This window comes from Bufo bufo, chromosome 1, assembly GCF_905171765.1.
Source record: "Bufo bufo chromosome 1, aBufBuf1.1, whole genome shotgun sequence".
Taxonomy (NCBI): domain Eukaryota; kingdom Metazoa; phylum Chordata; class Amphibia; order Anura; family Bufonidae; genus Bufo; species Bufo bufo.
In genome coordinates, this window is record NC_053389.1 from 772462295 (window position 1) to 772481829 (window position 19535).

Below are 19535 nucleotides of genomic sequence, written 5' to 3' on the forward strand. Positions count from 1 at the left end.
GTGATTGTAAGCCCAGTGGATGCCATAGGAGCTGTGACTGGGCCATTAGCAGTTGGTACGGGCTGTAATATACAGTACAACTGACATACTGCTGTAATGGATGGGGTCATCTGTTTAACCCCTTAAATGGGAGGGGGCTTCCTCTTTTCCACATACTGGTACCTTGCGGTATGATCTTGGGATATCCACTGCCTACATTGGCAGCTGGGGCCTAACAAAGGCCTCCAGTCCGCCATAGGTGAAAGCCTACTAGGCCATACCAGAGCCATGGTCTATAGATTGCTTGACCATGTAAGGCTCTGTTCAGACTGTGTTTGAGCCTTCCATCAGAGGAATAAATTGGGAGGATTCCCTGTGATGTATGCCCATAAGCTTCTATGTTTCCTATAGGCCTCTATGTAGAAAAACACACTTTACTGGGTGCGTCAACGTATAAATGAGTAGTGGACTACACCTTTCTATACAATAAAAAGGTACTGTATACCGGCCACTATCTGCAAGACAGAGGCCAAAAGGACACACTTATTCCCTCCTTCAGGTGAATGGGGGCTTATGCTTACATCCAGTGTATATGGCAAGAGTTTTCCCAGTGTAATGTGTATGGAGCCTTAGGCCTCCGTCACACAAACTATATGGGTTGGCTCAGGATGCTTTCAGTGAAACTCGCACCATTTCGCAAGCAAGTTCAACCAGTTTTGTCTGAGATTGCGTTCAGTGTTTAATTTTTTCTCCGCGCGAGTGCAATGCTTTTTGATGCGTTTTTCATGCACACGATAAAAAACAGAAGGTTTACAAACAACATCTCTTAGCAACCATCAGTGAAAAACGCATCGCATCTGTATTGTGTTCTCTATGGGACCAGGGCTGCGTGAAAAACGCAGAATATAGAACATGCTGCATGAAAAAAAAAAAACGCTTGTGTGAAAGGAGCCTTAGGCTGCTTTCAGACCTGTAGTGTGAAACTCTGCCATGGCTGTTCAGCTTGTCTGCCAAAATGCGTACGAATCTCAGTCAGACCCCATTACACCGGAGGTGTGAAAGTAGCCTTAGGGCTCATGCAGACAAACATGTGCCGACCATTTTGTGCATTGGGGAATGAAAATTGTGGCCCCCAATGCACGGGCACCACCCGGGTCGCTGGCGCAGACCCATTCAACTTGAATGGGTCCGTGATCTGTCAGCGCCGCAAAAAAATAGAAAAAGTTCTGTGTCTCCGTTCCGCACAGCACCTTCCAGATTGCGGACCCTTTGAAGTGATGTGCGGTGCGGGGACCAGGAGCGGCGCAGGGAGCGGGGAGCCAGGTAAGTAAATTCAGTGTGAGGGGCCCATGGGGGACATTTTTTAGTCTTAGATAACCCCTTTGGGAATGAACTGTTCATTCTTGATAATTGCCTGATGGTTAATGGAGATGCGTTGCATTTTCATGCAGTAATCATCTCTTCTGTATAGGGAGGAGCAATCACTACTACAATTGCTCGTCACTATGAAGAATCATGTTTCTGGGCAGCAGATACATGTTTATGCTGCCCAGAAACCATGATTTTAGTGGCGGCATCAAAGATGCTTGTTCATCAGGTAATTGGTGTCACCTTTACGCAGAGCAACAGAGCAATTATGGGGAATGAGCATTCCCAGTAGCACTCCTTTCCAATAATTGCACTTGTAAAGGGGCCTTAAATGTAGCTCTCACCTCCACTCATGATCAGGCAATTATCAGGAATGAACAGTGCAATAGTGCGCAAGTGCCGCAGCCTCTCCAATCTTCAGGATAGGTCATCAATATACTAGGTCATAATATACAACCCCTTTAATACAGTATGTGTCCTATGTAAGGGCAGCATACTATTGCTAGAGGCCTGTACTACTAGTAACCATAATGGTACATAAAATGTTGTGCCTTTGGCTACTAGGAGCCCTGTAAAGAATACAGCTGATTGGTGGGGGTCTCAGGTGTCGGACCCCCACCGATCAGATACTGATGACCTATCCAAAACCCCTTTAATACCTTATTGAATAACATACCAGCACTATACAAGTAACAAGTGATAAATAAATGACGTATTTCCCCATGACACTGAATGGCACATCATGACAATGACTCTCCTATTCTCACACTACTTCTACATTGTTCACCTGAAGGACACTCATTGCTTTTTCTCTCTCATTGCCTCCGTAGCCCATGTGGCGACTCAGAATAGGGGATACGGTTGCCAACAAGATCTCAGAACTTCAACAGAAATTTAAGGAATCTTTCATATATATAAATGAAGATGATCGCAAGGACCAGCTGGAGAAGCTGAGGATATATTTGGTTACTGAAGGAGACAAGTTCTGCAGGAATCACAATATTCAACTTCTACTAAAAGGGATTCCTTTGGTAGCATTGGCGGCAGGTCCAGCAGGAGCACTTATGGCGGCTGGGGCGGCACCAGCAGCAGTAGCAAATCCATCAACAGTTGAGATGGTTGTCAGTGCAGCTACAGCAGGTGTGCAAGCAGTTTGGGCTCTGGTGCGTAGACCGTTTTGATATAAATATGTGGTAAGATTGGGAATATTCAGGGGCATTGTGATGATTTCAAACTTAAAAAAAAAAGCCATCAGCTGATCACTTCCAATTTAATGTAAATTGGGTGGGCACCACAAATCAAATAGTAGAGCTACATACCGTAGTCGATAGGCTCACAGAAAGGCACAGAACCATCTAGTCCAATCTATAATCCTATCATGTGATACAGAGGAAGGTAAAAGCTGGAGGTCACCAATTATTCCTATTAGGTGCTCAACAAACATCTCATGTCCAGAAATCTAGTAAATACAATTATTTATTTTTTACCAATGAAGTAACTAGAGTGCTATGGGCCCCAGGGCAAACTTTGGATCGGGGCCCCTTCCCACGCTGTGCCCGGTTACACCCTCTGTGACCGCGATTGTTGCACCCCTGGTCCCTAATCCCCCAGTAATGCTCCCGGTAATGTCTTTCACTGCCCCCGGTAATGTCCCCCACTGCTCCAGCAGGTAGTGCCACCCCCTGCCCCAGCAATGTCTCCTACAGCCCCCAGTAGTGTCCCCCACTGCCCCTAGTAATGTTCCCCACTGCCCGAGTAGTGTCCCCCACTGCCCCCCAGTAGTGTTCGCCACTGCCCCCCAGCAGTGTCCCCCACTGCCCACAGTAATGTCCCCAGTAGTGTCCCCCACTGCCCACAGTAGTGCCCCCCACAGCCCCTAGAAGTGTCCCCCACTAATGTCCCCAGTAGTGCCCCCACAGCCCCTAGTAGTGTCCCCCACTGCCCACAGTCTTCATGCAACAGGGCCCGGCATTTTCACTGTACTTAATGCCGGGCCCCGTCAGAGCGCTCAGCTCAACTGCATGATACGCACCTATGTGTCTAACCGCTACTCCGATGCCTCCGCTCTGTGCCAGTCATTGCACTGGTTACCCAATTTAAAATCCTCATTCTCACCCACAAAACTCTCCATAGTGCTGCACCCCCTACATCTCCTCCCTCATCTCTGTCCACCATCCTACCTGTGCCCTCCGTATAGCCAATGACTTACTACGAACATCTAACTCCCGTCTTCTAGACTTCTCTAGAGCTGCACCAATTCCTTTGAAAACCCTACCCCAAGCAATTTGGTTAATTCACAACATCCAAATTTTTAGGCGCTCTCTAAAAACTCAGTCTTTTTTTTTGGGTGGTCCATCACATCCCCTAATCTAACTCTTCTCCATTCACCCCTCCACCACTTTTTCTGAGCCTGACCCATCACCAAACACTATCCACCACACCCCAGCTACTCAGACGCACTACAAATACCAGCTGGTGACTGGCCTATGCAGCCTTGTATCTACTCCCCTATTGTGTTAAGATAGCCAGAATACTGTATCAAACAAGCACTTTTTACCTTATGTGACACCCCATCTCCTCATAGATTGTAAGCTCTTGCGTGCAGGGCCCTCACTCCTCTTGTTTTAATGGTTGACTTGTTTGTTGCTAGGTAATGTATGATTTTGTTTGCACATGAACCCTCCGATTGTAAAGCCCTGCAAAATATGTTGGCGCCATATAAAGATTATTGTTATCAGGACCGTGTATGTACAACATTTCATCCATAGTCATATAGCATCCAGTGCTAGCAACTGGGCCTAGAGGTGATAGGATGGATGTGGCTACGGGCATGGGACGGCAGAAGAATTAAAAAAAAAGTTCCTTTTGTTGCTTATGACGTACTTGTCTTTTAATGTGACTACTTTTCGACTGTGATTCGCCTTAGTTGTCATTTATATGTCTAGAAATCGATGTAGTTGAACCTTTATTCTGAAACGTATATTCGATCACAGTATACTTTTCGTTATTATACCTATGGCTCTCCGGGTTTCTGTATCCGTGATACACTACTAGCTAAACTACTGATATATGACATATTAAATATTTTTGGAACACGTAGTTTGGAGTGCTGTGATTATTTTTTTTTTAATCAGATATCTTTTTATTGAGTTTTATCCAAAAACAAAGTGCACATCATGTTTACAGCGCCCAAAGCAGTTCAGACATAGTAGGATAGAGGATAGGACACAACACTCATTATTGACCCATAAATATAAATCAAGTGCAAGTCCAGAACAAACTTCCTCCAACCCCCACGAGACAATCACCATAACAGTTGGCTGCCAAAAATCAAGGAGAAATAAAGATTCAGGGTTGACACCCTGAAGAGAAGGAGAATGAAGAGGCTCCCCCGGAGTAGCAACAAGTTCCAGTCATCAGCAAATACCTTTAATTGGATTTAGATGGACACCACAATGCAGAGCTGACTGGGCCCCACAGCAAATTTTTGAACGGGGCCCCGCACCACCACAGACACACTTCTTTGCAACCTTCTCATCCCATGTAACATCCACTCCTGTGGCTATTTTACACTTTTTAAAAAAAAAAATTATGTACTCACTGTAAATTTTAGCATCTTTTTTGACGATGGACACGTGACCGCTGCAGTCATCTGTGTGGCACATGACCCGCTTACAAGCTTCATGGGTGACACATCACTGCTGCAAACAGTTATTGGCTGCAGTGGTCAAGTGCCCTGCTGTGTGGAGACCCAGGACCTGCACAGATGGCAGAGATGCAAATTATGGCACACTTACATATACATGCACCCGACTATCCTGGCACCACTTGTGCCAAAGTAAGCACTAATACACAGCGCAGCAGTGGGATGGATAAGGGAGGCTGCCATGTACTGTATGATATAATACAGAAGGATGTGGGCAGAGGTTTGGGTCAGCATGCAGCTGTCAGATAGTCATCCCAGCCTCTGCCCACCTCCTTCCTTGGACTACAGTATGCATGCTATCAAAAATGGAAATGTGAACAAGGCCTAAGATCTCATCCCCTATCCACAAGATAGAGGATAAGTATCTGATTGGTGGGGATCTGACCACTGGAAATCAGAATGAGATCACAAGAATGAGGCGTCGGAGTCCCTGGAGTGAATGGAACGGCGGTCACACAAGGCCCTCTGCTCCATTCAGCTCTATGGGATTGCAGGTGGCCGGTCAGCGCTGTACACTTCCCATACAGATGAATGGAGCGGCAGCGTGCAGGTTACTGCCATTCCATTCACCCTGAGGACTTCACCTTCCTAGCAGCCGGAACTCGACTGATCAGATACCTTTCCTCTATCCTGTGGATGGGGGATACTTATGACAACCCCTTACTGTACAGAAAGAAACAATACTGGAATACATTATGCAGCATACATTTATAAAAACACACTCATATATACTGTATATATAGACACACATTTTATATACAAACATTTACACTATATATATACACTCACCTAAAGAATTATTAGGAACACCATACTAATACGGTGTTGGACCCCCTTTTGCCTTCAGAACTGCCTTAATTCTACGTGGCATTGATTCAACAAGGTGCTGATAGCATTCTTTAGAAATGTTGGCCCATATTGATAGGATAGCATCTTGCAGTTGATGGAGATTTGAGGGATGCAGATCCAGGGCACGAAGCTCCCGTTCCACCACATCCCAAAGATGCTCTATTGGGTTGAGATCTGGTGACTGTGGGGGCCATTTTAGTACAGTGAACTCATTGACATGTTCAAGAAACCAATTTGAAATGATTCAAGCTTTGTGACATGGTGCATTATCCTGCTGGAAGTAGCCGTCAGAGGATGATACATGTTCTCATTCTGTTTACGCCAAATTCGGACTCTACCATTTGAATGTCTCAACAGAAATCGAGACTCATCAGACCAGGCAACATTTTTCCAGTCTTTAACAGTCCAATTTTGGTGAGCTTGTGCAAATTGTAGCCTCTTTTTCCTATTTGTAGTGGAGATGAGTGGTACCCGGTGGGGTCTTCTGCTGTTGTAGCCCATCCGCCTCAAGGTTGTGCGTGTTGTGGCTTCACAAATGCTTTGCTGCATACCTCGGTTGTAACGAGTGGTTATTTCAGTCAACGTTGCTCTTCTATCAGCTTGAATCAGTCGGCCCATTCTCCTCTGACATCTAGCATCCACAAGGCATTTTTGCCCACAGGACTGCCGCATACTGGATGTTTTTCCCTTTTCACACCATTCTTTGTAAACCCTAGAAATGGTTGTGCGTGAAAATCCCAGTAACTGAGCAGATTGTGAAATACTCAGACCGGCCCGTCTGGCACCAACAACCATGCCACGCTCAAAATTGCTTAAATCACCTTTCTTTCCCATTCTGACATTCAGTTTGGAGTTCAGGAGATTGTCTTGACCAGGACCACCCCCCTAAATGCATTGAAGCAACTGCCATGTGATTGGTTGACTAGATAATTGCATTAATGAGAAATAAAACAGGTGTTCCTAATAATTCTTTAGGTGAGTGTATACAGTCCTGTTTAAAACTTTAAGACAACTTGAAAAATGGCAAAAAATCATATTTTACATTGTTGGATCTTAACAAGGTTCCAAGTAGAGCTTCAACATGCAACAAGAAGAAATGGGAGTGAGACAAAACATTTTTTGAGCATTCAATTAATTGAAAATAACGATTAAACTGAAACAGGCTGTTTTTCAGCTGATCCAAAGTTTAGGACCACATGCCTTAAAAAGGCCAAATCTGAGCAAAGATGTGGATTCATTGTCATTTTCTGTCAGGTAGTCACACGTTGTGATGAGGTGAACGCATTGCACCCGCACTGAATACCGACCCATTAATTTCCATTGGGCTGTGCACATGAGCGGTGATTTTCACGCATCACTTGTGCGTTGCATGAAAATCGCAGCATGTTCTATATTGTTCGTTTTTCACGCAACGCAGGCCCCATAGAAGTGAATGGGGCTGTCTGAAAATTGCAAGCATCCGCAAGCAAGTGCGGATGCGGTGCGATTTTCACGCACGGTTGCTAGGAGACGATCGGGATGGTGTGCCGCCGTGACGTCAGCGCAGGTCCTGCTGAACGAAGATAGAAGATTTCTATCTTCATTCAGCAGGACCTGCGCTGACGTCACCGCGTTCACTACGTGGTGAGCGCGACAACATCACCGAAGGTCATTTTCCAGCCAGGTCCTGCAAGAAGAAGAAGAAAGAAGACGAGCCGGGCTGAGCGATCAAGTGGATGAGGTGAGTTACATTTTTTTTTATTTTTTCAAGCCCACAATGGACCTTTTACTTAGCATTCTGTATTAACCGCCTCACGTCCGCCCATAGGATATAAACGTCCTATGGGTGGACGTCTATTTCTGACAGCACGTTTTAAAACGTCCTGTCAGAAATAGCAGCTGCACGCTAATCGTGCAGCTGCTGATCGGGTTGCCCGCTGTCAGTGACAGCAGGGCAACCCAGAGAGGAGGCAGGGACAGTGCCCAGGTGTCCCTGCCTTCACGATCGCTGCAGACACAGCGCTCAGCTGTGCGCTTCCTGTTCCGGCCCGGCGGTCATGTGACCGCCGGGACCGGAGAGTGCAGGGGCTGTGTGAGGTCTCTCAGAGACCTCGATCAGCCCTGCTGTGAGGCTGTACAGCGCAGGATTGCTGCTGTACAGCCTCTATAGGGGTGCATTTGTCCTGTAACTGGGGCTACTATCTCAGCCCCAGTTACAGGAGAAATCAACAGTGTAAAAAAAAAAAAAAAGTGAAGTAAATGTCCCCCAGAGGTCTTGTATGACCTTATGGGGGACGAAAAGTGTAAAATAAAATAAAAATAAAATAAAGGGTTGAAAAAATAAAATAAAAAAAAGTTTCACATGTAAAAAAAAAAAAAATCCCAAGTAAGGAATAAAAAAAAAAATTAAAAATAGAAAAAATAAAATAAAATAGACATATTTAGTATTGCCGCGTCCGTAAAAACCAGCTCTATAAAAATATCACATGACCTAACCCCTCGGGTGAACACCGTAAAAAATAGATAAAAAAAACTGTGTCAAAACAAGCAATTTTTGTCACCTTGCATCACAAAAGGTGCAACACCAAGTGATCAAAAACGCGTATGTCCCACAAAATGGTACCAATAAAACCGTCACCTCATCCCGCAAAAAATGAGCCCCTACATAAGAAAATCTCTAAAAAAAAAAAAAAAAACTATAGCTCTTAGAACATGGAGACACTAAAACATCATTTTTTTGGTTTCAAAAATGCTATTATTGTGTTAAAGTGAAACAAATAAAAAAAAGTATACATATTAGGTATTGCCGCGTCCGTAAAAACCAGCTCTATAAAAATATCACATGACCTAACCCCTCGGGTGAACACCGTAAAAAAAAAAAAAAAACGGTGTCAAAACAAGCAATTTTTGTCACCTTGCATCACAAAATGTGCAACACCAAGTGATCAAAAATGCGTATGTCCCTCAAAATGGTACCAATAAAACCGTCACCTACATAAGAAAATCTCTCAAAAAATAAAAAAACTATAGCTCTCAGAACATGGACACATTAAAACATAATTTTTTGGTTTCAAAAATGCTATTATTGTGTAAAACTTTAATAAATGAGAAAAAGTATACATATTAGGTATCGCCACGTCCGTAACAATCTGCTCTATAAAAATGTCACTTGACTGAACCCCCCAGGTGAACGCTGTAAAAATAAATAAATAGAAACTGTGCTAAAACAACCAATTTTTTGGTCACCTTGCCCCATAAAGTGTTATAATGAATGATCAAAAAATCATATGTACCCAAAAATAGTACTAATAAAACTGGCACCTTATCCCCTAGTTTCCAAAATGGGGTCACTTCTTGGGAGTTTCTACTGTAAGGGTGCATCAGGGGGCTTCAAATGGGACATGGCATCTAAAAACCATGTGGAGTTCCTTTCCTTCTGCGCCCTGCCGTGTGCCCATACAGCAGTTTATGACCACATGTGGGGTGTTTCTGTAAACCGCAGAATCTGGGTAATAAATATTGAGTTTTGTTTGGCTGTTAACCATCGATGTGTTAAAGAAAAAAATTGATTCAAATGGAAAATCTGCCAAAAAAGTGAAATTTTAAAATTTGATCTCCATTTTCCTTTAATTCTTGTGGAACGCCTAAAGGGTTAACAAAGTTTGTAAAATCGGTTTTGAATACCTTGAGGGGTGTAGTTTCTACAATGGGGTCATTTATGGGGGTATCCACTATGTAGGCCCCACAAAGTGACTTCAGACCTGAACTGGTCCTTATAAAGTGGGTTTTGGCAATTTTCTTAAAAATTTGAAGAATTGCTTCTAAACTTCTAAGCCTTCTAACGTCCTAAAAAAATAAAATGACATTTCCAAAATGATGCCAACATAAAGTAGACATATGGGGAATGTTAAATAATAAATATTTTATGAGGTATCACTTTCTGTTTTAAAAGCAGAGAAATTGAAATTTAGAAAATTGCGAATTTTTCAAATTTTTGGGTAAATTTGGGATTTTTTCATAAATAAAGGTGAAATATTTTGACTCAAATTTATGACTATCATGAAGTACAATGTGTCACGAGAAAACAATCTCTGAATGACTTGGATAAATAAAGGCGTTCCAAAGTTATTACCACATAAAGTGAGATATGTCAGTTTTGCAAAATTTGGCCTGGTCAGGAAGGGGGCAAAGGGCCCAGATGGGAAGTGGTTAAGAATGCTATTTTTCATTATAACCATCTTATAAGGGAAAATAATACAATATACAGAACACCGATCCCAAACCCGAACTTCAGTGAAGGAAGTCTGGGTTCGGGTCTGTGTACCACAGTCAGTTTTTTATCACGCAAAACGCATTGCCCCCGTGTGATAAAAACGGAACATCGGAACGCAATCGCAGTCAAAACTGACTGCAATTGCATACCTACTCGCACGATTTTCCCGCGACGCACCCGCATCCTATCCGGCCCTCACACGCGGTGCTCGTGGAAAAGAGGCCTTAGCCAGGCTTCGTCTAAGGGGCGGGGCTACCAGTGGAACTCAAGATGCTGGCTCTGCCTGATGCACTGAAAACAACATGGAAGGACTGCACGCTCTAGGGGGGAGGGGCTATGAGAGGAGCAAATCACATGACAGGCAGGTCTTCCCGATCTATTACTGCTGTTACTGTATCTAGTACTGCTCCGGGCCCCTTCTATAGCTGGTAGCTCCCTGGTAGCTACGCCAGATTCGAAAATAGCCAGTAAGCACATTTTAGGATCAAGAAGGAAATCTTCACTATACACTTTGTTGATTAGCGGTCTACCTCATTCCAATATTCTCTTATTGCACTGCAGCTCCACGGCATATCTAACAGATCAGCCTCTGACTCGCTACAGTTTGGACAACGGGAGTCTCCAAGATTTACAAGCAACCTCAGTGCACTCAGATCAAACGTGCCGAGGTATGGCGTCGCATTCCCAAAACAATCAACAAAATACTGTGTGGACCGAGTATCCTAATAGTCTAAAATGTAACTTTTACTAGATATGCCATAAAACAATGAATAAATAGAACACAAACACCAAATACTGTGAGCAAGTCAAAAAAGACTGAATCGATATCAACACACCCAAATGTTGTCTGGTCATAACATGAGGTGCAGTCTTACCGCCTTTAGACTGTTCACAATATTAGTAAGGTCCAGTCTTACCGCCTCCGGACGTGTAGATTGTAGGTAAACAACTGGTGTGTGATTAGAGAATATCCTCAAAATGCAGTGGCCAAGGACATTGAAGACTGGTGCTCTGGTTAGGAGTGTCAAGAGCAGCTACACAGTAGTAAACCCTAGTTCTAATTCACTCATAAGTGAAAAATAGGAGGGAGGCTAATACCTTAACTGCCTAGCAGACACAGAGCACCCGTCCATACGGAACCTGTCCCTAATTAGAGGCCTAATCTCTATACTTACCCTCACTATTTCCCTACATGCCATGTTTCACTCGTCAGGGGAATATGTCTAGTAAAGTTTAACTGAAAAACACAAGGGAAAGCAAAAAAATATATAGTAACTACAAATGCTGCATCATTCTATAGATTCAGTCATATGTACCCCACAAAGATAGTGCTAAACAAACCACCTCCTACTTACTGGTAAAATATTGCATCTAGTCCCATAAAGGGTTGGACAAAGTCCGACAGTGGTCCCGCTGTGTCTAGATGTGGGGAAGTGTCCCATTCATCTTGTCGCTTCACCGTTGGTGTAACTAAGTGGGGAGAACGCTGGCCTGCGTCTCATCCCTCTCTTCAAATGTGCCTTGCTTTTACGCCCCCCTTCCCTACTTCCTGTAGGCACATAGTAGCGTGTCTATGGAACGCTCGGCGTGCGTTCCACAGACCGGAAGCATGGGGTCACGTGATACAGGGGCCGCTCGCCGCATAGTGCAGCCTGGACTAGGCATCCTCCGTTGCTAGGTAAACAAAAGGGTGCCGGGTCCAGCCCGCCTGCTGACACAGATGATGGACAGCAGTTCTACAAAAGCATGGAGTCAAGAAAAAGACTCATTAACAGCTTTACACAGGCTAGTTAGTAGCCCAGACTAAATCAGATAAACTTGGTGATAATTCAACTAGACCGACCTCTGTAATCAAGCCAGGGGTGGTCTAGACCAAGAGTATATTTCAATAGTATTTTGGGGTCATCACAGTTAAAGTAAATATTAAAAACAAAACAAAAAACTAAAGTGTGTCACACAACTACACCATACATTTAAGGTACGTGTAGTCAATACACATAATCAGGGCTAGCTAAATATTGTGGTGATTAGAAAGTCACCTTCTGAGGGCCATATGAGGCGTCCTATTATCCCAGGGAAAGTGATGAATCTGATGCATGAATAACACTTTAAATAAAGCAGCTGAAATTCTGCTACTCATTTAGTCCGTTGGGATATACAGTTTGAAGATAATAGATCCACTTGGCCTCACATTGGAGGATCTTCTGATCCCAATTACCTCCTCTCATCGGTTTTTTGATCAGCTCAATACCCATGAACGAGAGATATTCCGTCCTTCCCTCATGGTTATTCCTCACATGACGTGAGACAGTGGTGTCCCTTGCGTTTGCTATGTCACCCAGGTGTTTTCCTACTCTCCGCCTCAGTTCTCGTATGGTTTTTCCATTGTATTCTTTACCACATGAGCAGGTTATTTTGTAAATGACACCTTTGGATTTACAGTTAATAAAATCCCTGATCTCATACGTCCTCTCCGCATTGTTACTCACAAACGTTTTACTGCATGGCACACCACCCGAGCATCTGTAATTGCCCCGCACCCGTTTATACAACCATGTTCTCGGCGTTGGAGCTGCCAAGAAATGGCTTTTGACCAGTTGGTCCCGCACACTTTGTCCCCTTCTGTAAGTGATACTGGGAGGATAGATTGATAGATTGAGGGAGGATAGAAAATAGGGACAATGAACTGTCTACGACTGAAATAGAACACTCTGACTCTGATAAAGAACCAAATACAGGGCCCACTAACCATAAAAAATACTCAGGAAGGGGGAGGGGTCGGGGCAGGAGAAACTATAGAGCCAACAATAGAAAAAGCCAGAATTTTTTAGACCCAAGCCCGTCCTACCCCTTACGCAATCGTACTCAACCAACTCAGGCCCAAAAGTAATTAACCTTTCGTCCCACCTCCTAACTCCCTCAGAGATAAAAATATTGGAAAAAGGACTCACTTTTGTCCCAATGGCAAAATTTTGTTTGTTTAAAACTATAGTGGATATTAACCTCTTCACTAGAAAGTTAAGGTGGCTTAAACACTATTTTAATATGGAAAAGAAGCAGAGCCTAGAAATGGGGGTCCCCAGAAAAATGGTAGGGGATGTCAGATTGTTACAGAGTCTGGCCGTCCCCAATATGTCAGAATTAGAGTTTACTTCACTTAAGAAGAAGAGCAGGGACAGGTTCCGTATGGGGTCGACCCTATCGGGACGGGTGCTCTGTGTCTGCTAGGCAGTTAATGTATTAGCGTCCCTCCTATTTTTCACTTATTAGAACTAGGGTTTACTACTGTGTAGCTGCTCTTGACACTCCTAACCAGAGCACCAGTCTTCAATGTCCTTGGCCACTGCATTTTGAAGATATTCTCTAATCACACACCAGTTGTTTACCTACAATCTACACATCTGGAGGCGGTAAGACTGGACCTTACTAATATTGTGAACAGTCTGAAGGCGGTAAGAATGCACCTCATGTTATGACCAGACAACATTTGCGTGTGTTGATATCGATTCAGTCTTTTTTGACTTGGTAACTGTATTTGGTGTTTGTGTTCTATTTATTCATTGTTTTAATGGCATATCTAGTAAAAGTTACATTTTAGACTATTAGGATACTCGGTCCACACAGTTGATTGACAACAAGAGTCTCCTCTATATCCAATTTTAAACAGGAATAGCGGGTTCTTGTACACTCTATGGATCAAAAACAGCTTGTACAATCTAGCAGCTTCACTCAGGGATAAGCTCGGGTCAATGCCAGCGTCTCCTCCCATTGAGTATTAGTAATACTCCCAGCATCATTTTCCCATTGTACCTTTACCCTAAGTGGAAAGGCCTTCAAAAACTCCCCATGCAATGATTGGTAAATTCTCGAGATAGCTCCCCTCACAGATCCTGCCGCCTGATTGGAGTCAAGTGCCTGATTGGATGTATATTGCCTCGTCCCTCTCTGTAAAGCCAGCGCCGGGGACATACCCCCATTGACCCGGATTCTAGCTCTTGGCTCATTATAAAGCAATTTCACACACTTTAGGAAAACAAGGCCAAACCCTATTTTAGTCATAACTGCCCAAAGGTACTCCCACTCAACGCTATTAAAAGCCTTGGCCACGTTGAGTGAAAGCACGGCACTGCACCCATCCCCCCAACTGAAGGTTAAGGAACAAGCATCTGAGATTTAAGGAAGTGGATTTCCCAGGCACAGAGCCAGATTGATCTTCATGAATAACAGTATCAATGACACTCAACAACCTATTAGCTAGGACCTTGGCTAGTACTTTAATGTCTACTGTCAACAGGGAAATGGGTCGGTAAGAATCCACTTGTGTAGGATCCTTACTAGGTTTTGGGATCACCAGCACAATCACCTCTCTTATTGAACTGGGGAGGATGCCAGTCCGAAGAGAGTCATTGAAGACTTTGAGATGATGTGGAAGTAAAAATCTCTTTGTTTCTATAAAATTCTCCCGGCAAGCCATCCGCACCAGGGGCCCTCTCATTAGGGAAATATCTCAATGCCATCCCAAGTTCCTCCAGCGACATTTCCTCATCAAGCAGCTGTCTATGCTCCAGAGAGAGAGAGTAGGCATGGATATAGCTGATAAATAATCATCTCTGTCTGTCGAGGTAACCATCAGCTTAGACCTATATACATCCTTGAAATGAGCATGGAACACTCCCAAGATAGCGGTATCTCCAGTAATGAATTCCCCCTTTACATTTCTAAAAGAGGTCACACAGGAGGGCCAGATTGTGTTTTGATGACAGTAGCCAGTAAGTGATCGCTCAGTGAAAAACCTCTGGGTGTTGAAAATATGCTTATCTCCGGCTTTAACTTGCAAATGTTCTTTCAACAAGCCCTGGGCTTCCTTCCAACTAAGGAAGGTGACGGACATTTAATATGTTTATACTCCGTGGGCAAAACCCTATTAGAGAGCTCCACTGTCAGAGCCTTGCTCTTGGACTTGTGCACACTAATACTTTTGATATATAATCCTCTAAAATATGCCTTCATAGCCATAGCGTCCCATACCATGGGTTCAGATGCAGACCCTATATTGTGACTGAAAAAGTCTACAGTCGTGGCCAAAAGTTTTGAGAATGACACAAATATTAGTTTTCACAAAGTTTGCTGCTAAACTGCTTTTAGATCTTTGTTTCAGTTGTTTCTGTGATGTAGTGAAATATAATTACACGCACTTCATACGTTTCAAAGGCTTTTATCGACAATTACATGACATTTATGCAAAGAGTCAGTATTTAGAAACATAGAAACATAGAATGTGTCGGCAGATAAGAACCATTTGGCCCATCTAGTCTGCCCAATATATCTGAATCCTATTAATAGTCCCTGGCCCTATCTTATATGAAGGATGGCCATATGCCTATCCCATGCACGCTTAAACCCCTTCACTGTATTTGCAGCTACCACTTCTGCAGGAAGGCTATTCCATGCATCCACTACTCTCTCAGTAAAGTAATACTTCCTTATATTACTTTTAAACCTTTGCCCCTCTAATTTAAAACTGTGTCCTCTTGTGGTAGTTTTTCTTCTTTTAAATATGCTCTCCTCCTTTACCGAGTTGATTCCCTTTATGTATTTAAAAGTTTCTATCATATCCCCTCTGTCTCTTCTTTCTTCCAAGCTATACATGTTAAGGTCCTTTAACCTTTCCTGGTAAGTTATATCCTGCAATCCATGTACTAGTTTAGTAGCTCTTCTCTGAACTCTCTCTAGAGTATCTATATCCTACTGGAGATATGGCCTCCAGTACTGCGCACAATACTCCAAGTGAGGTCTCACCAGTGTTCTGTACAGCGGCATAAGCACTTCACTCTTTCTACTGCTTATACCTCTCCCTATACATCCAAGCATTCTGCTGGCATTTCGTGCTGCCCTATTACATTGTCTTCCCACCTTTAAGTCTTCTGAAATAATTACTCCTAAATCCCTTTCCTCAGATACTGAGGTCAGGACTGTGTCAAATATTCTATATTCTGCCCTTGGGTTTTTACGCCCTAGGTGCATTATCTTGCACTTATCCACATTAAATTTCAGTTGCCAGAGTTCTGACCATTCTTCTAGTTTTCCTAAATCCTTTTCCATTTGGCGTTTCCCTCCAGGAACATCAACCCTGTTACATATCTTTGTGTCATCAGCAAAAAGACACACCTTCCCATCGAGGCCTTTTGCAATATCACTTATGAAGATATTAAACAAAATTGGTCCCAGTACAGATCCCTGTGGAACCCCACTGGTAACATTACCTTGTTTTGAATGTTCTCCATTGACTACAACCCTCTGCTGTCTGTCACTCAGCCACTGCCTAATCCACTCAACAATTTGGGAGTCCATGCTCAATGACTGCAGTTTATTGATAAGTCTTCTATGTGGGACAGTGTCAAAAGCCTTACTAAAATCTAGATATGCAATGTCGACTGCACCTCCACCGTCTATTATTTTAGTCACCCAGTCAAAAAAATCTATAAGATTTGTTTGACATGATCTCCCTGAAGTAAACCCATGTTGTTTTTCATCTTGCAATCCATGGGATTTTAGATGTTCCACAATCCTATCCTTTAATAGGGTTTCCATTAATTTGCCTACTATTGATGTCAGACTCACTGGTCTATAGTTGCTCGATTCCTCCCTACTACCTTTCTTGTGAATGGGCACGACATTTGCCAATTTCCAATCTTCCGGGACGACTCCTGTTACTAATGATTGGTTAAATAAATCTGTTGGCGGTTTTGCCAGCTCACCACTAAGCTCTTTTAATAATTTTGGGTGTATTTCATCAGGCCCCTGTGACTTATTTGTCTTCACCTTAGACAGCAAACTTAGAACATCTTCCTCTGTAAAGATACATGCATCAAATGATTTATTAGTCATCCTTTCTAGTGGAGGTCCTTCTCCTTTTTCTTTTGTAAAAACTGAACAGAAGTATTCATTAAGGCAGTCGGCTAGCCCTTTATTCTCTTCTACATACCTTCCGTCCTTTGTTTTTAATTTAGTTATTCCTTGTTTTAATTTCCTTTTTTCATTTATATATCTGAAGAATGTCTTATCCCCTTTTTTCATAGACTGAGCTAGTTTTTCTTCTGCCTGCGCTTTAGAAGTTCTTATAACTTGCTTGGCCTCTCTCTGCCTAATCTTGTAGATTTCCTTATCTTCATTGCTCTGGGTTTTTTTATAATTCCAAAATGCTAGCTTTTTATTTTTAATGATTTGGGCCACTTCTGCTGAGTACCACAGTGGTCTCTTCCTTTTTTTGCTTTTACAATTTACTATTTGCAGTGTTGGCCCTTCTTTTTCAGGACCTCTGCCATTCGACTGGGCATGCTCTCAATCAACTTCTGGGCCAATTCCTGACTGATAGCAACCCATTCTTTTATAATCACTTCTTGGAGTTTGTCAGAATTAGTGGGTTTTTGTTTGTCCACCCACCTCTTGAGGATTGACTACAAGTTCTCAATGGGATTAAGATCTGGGGAGTTTCCAGGCCATGGACCCAAAATTTTAACGTTTTGGTCCCCGAGCCACTTAGTTATCACTTTTGCCTTATGGCACGGTGCTCCATCGTGCTGGAAAATGCATTGTTCTTCACCAAACTGTTGTTGGATTGTTGGAAGAAGTTGCTGTTGGAGGGTGTTTTGGTACCATTCTTTATTTATGGCTGTGTTTTTGGGCAAAATTGTGAGTGAGCCTACTCCCTTGGATGAGAAGCAACCCCACACTTGAATGGTCTCAGGATGCTTTACTGTTGGCATGACACAGGACTGATGGTAGCGCTCACCTTTTCTTCTCCGGACAAGCCTTTTTCCTGATGCCCCAAACAATCGGAAAGAGGCTTCATCGGAGAATATGACTTTGCCCCAGTCCTCAGCAGTCCATTCATCATATTTTCTGCAGAAGATCAATCTGTCCCTGATGTTTTTTTTTGGAGAGAAGTGGCTTCTTTGCTGCCCTTCTTGACACCAGGCCATCTTCCAAAAGTCTTCGCCTCACTGTGCGTGCAGATGCGCTCACACCTGCCTGCTGCCATTCCTGAGCAAGCTCTGCACTGGTGGCACTCCGATCCCGCAGCTGAATCCTCTTTAGGAGACGATCCTGGCGCTTGCTGGACTATCTTGGACGCCCTGAAGCCTTCTTAACAAGAATTGAACCTCTTTCCTTCAAGTTTTTGATGATCCTATAAATTGTTGATTGAGGTGCAATCTTAGTAGCCACAATATCCTTGCCTGTGAAGCCATTTTTATGCAACGCAATGATGGCTGCACACGTTTCTTTGCAGGTCACCATGGTTAACAATGGAATAAAAATGATTTCAAGCATCACCCTCCTTTTAACAGGTCAAGTCTGCCATTTTAACCCAATCAGCCTGACATAATGATCTCCAGCCTTGTGCTCGTCAACATTCTCACCTGAGTTAACAAGACGATTACTGAAATTACCTCAGCAGGTCCTTTAATGACAGCAATGAAATGCAGTGGAAAGTATTTTTTTGGGATTAAGTTAATTTTCATGGCAAGGAAGGACTATGCAATTCATCTGATCACTCTTCATAACATTCTGGAGTATATGCAAATTGCTATTATAAAAACTTAAGCAGCAACTTTTCCAATTTCCCATATTTATGTAATTCTCAAAACTTTTGGCCACGACTGTACAATGGCACTAGAAATTGCAGTACTCGTGTCCACTAGATGGAGCTAGAATGGGTTCAGACGCCATAGGGGCCTCGGACTGTGTCCTAAATTCCCTAGACGCAGCTGTATCAGAACCGGGGAATGATCAGAGATGCTGCGGGGAAGGTATGTGACCTCCTGAGTTATAGCCATTAAAGATGGAGATCCAATCACCAGGTCTATTCCCGACAGTGAGTTATGTGAGGAGGAGTAGCATGAGTACTGCCGCTCCCCCTGATGCATACCCTCCATAGGTCAGATAAATTAATCTCAGACAGCAACCTAGCCAGTGAGGTGAGGGAGCTACCCGGGCCACAGGCAGCTGGATCAAACTTATCAAGGAACCTGTCCAAATACATATTAAAGTCTCCTACCAACAGAATAGGTACATTAGGGAATTTAGCTGCGAATGCTAGAATTCTTTTCAGAATCTCACTAGAATACGGCGGGGGGATGTACACCGCCACTAATATCGGGCTAAATGGGGGGATGGAGCATTCAACACATACAAACCGTCCCCCACTATCAATACAGGTATCTCTAGCAACAAAGGGAAGGGTTCTAGGTACCATGATACTAACTCCTAGTCCTCACGGATGTGTGGAATAGGTAGAGTGGAACTCATGCGCCATCCATGCCTTATAAATCAAATGGGTTTTGTCAGGATGCACAGACATCCTTGATGGTGGGTTCTATC

General features: G+C 43.3%; 1 protein-coding gene across 2 annotated transcripts in view; it reads left to right on the forward strand.

Annotated features, from left to right (window-relative positions):
- The window catches only part of LOC120986318 (RING finger protein 112-like), a 248188-nt gene that overhangs the window by 130725 nt on the left and 97928 nt on the right, over positions 1-19535 (forward strand). The window contains exons 13-14 of one of the 2 annotated variants that reach the window (XR_005775668.1): positions 2178-2590; positions 2625-3070. Coding sequence is in view for 1 of the 2 variants with exons in the window: in XM_040414828.1 (XP_040270762.1) it covers positions 2178-2440 (263 nt within the window). In the remaining variant the exon portion in view is untranslated. Of the gene's footprint in view, positions 1-2177; positions 2591-2624; positions 3071-19535 lie in introns of those variants that run through there. The other variant, XM_040414828.1, reaches the window with a different exon arrangement.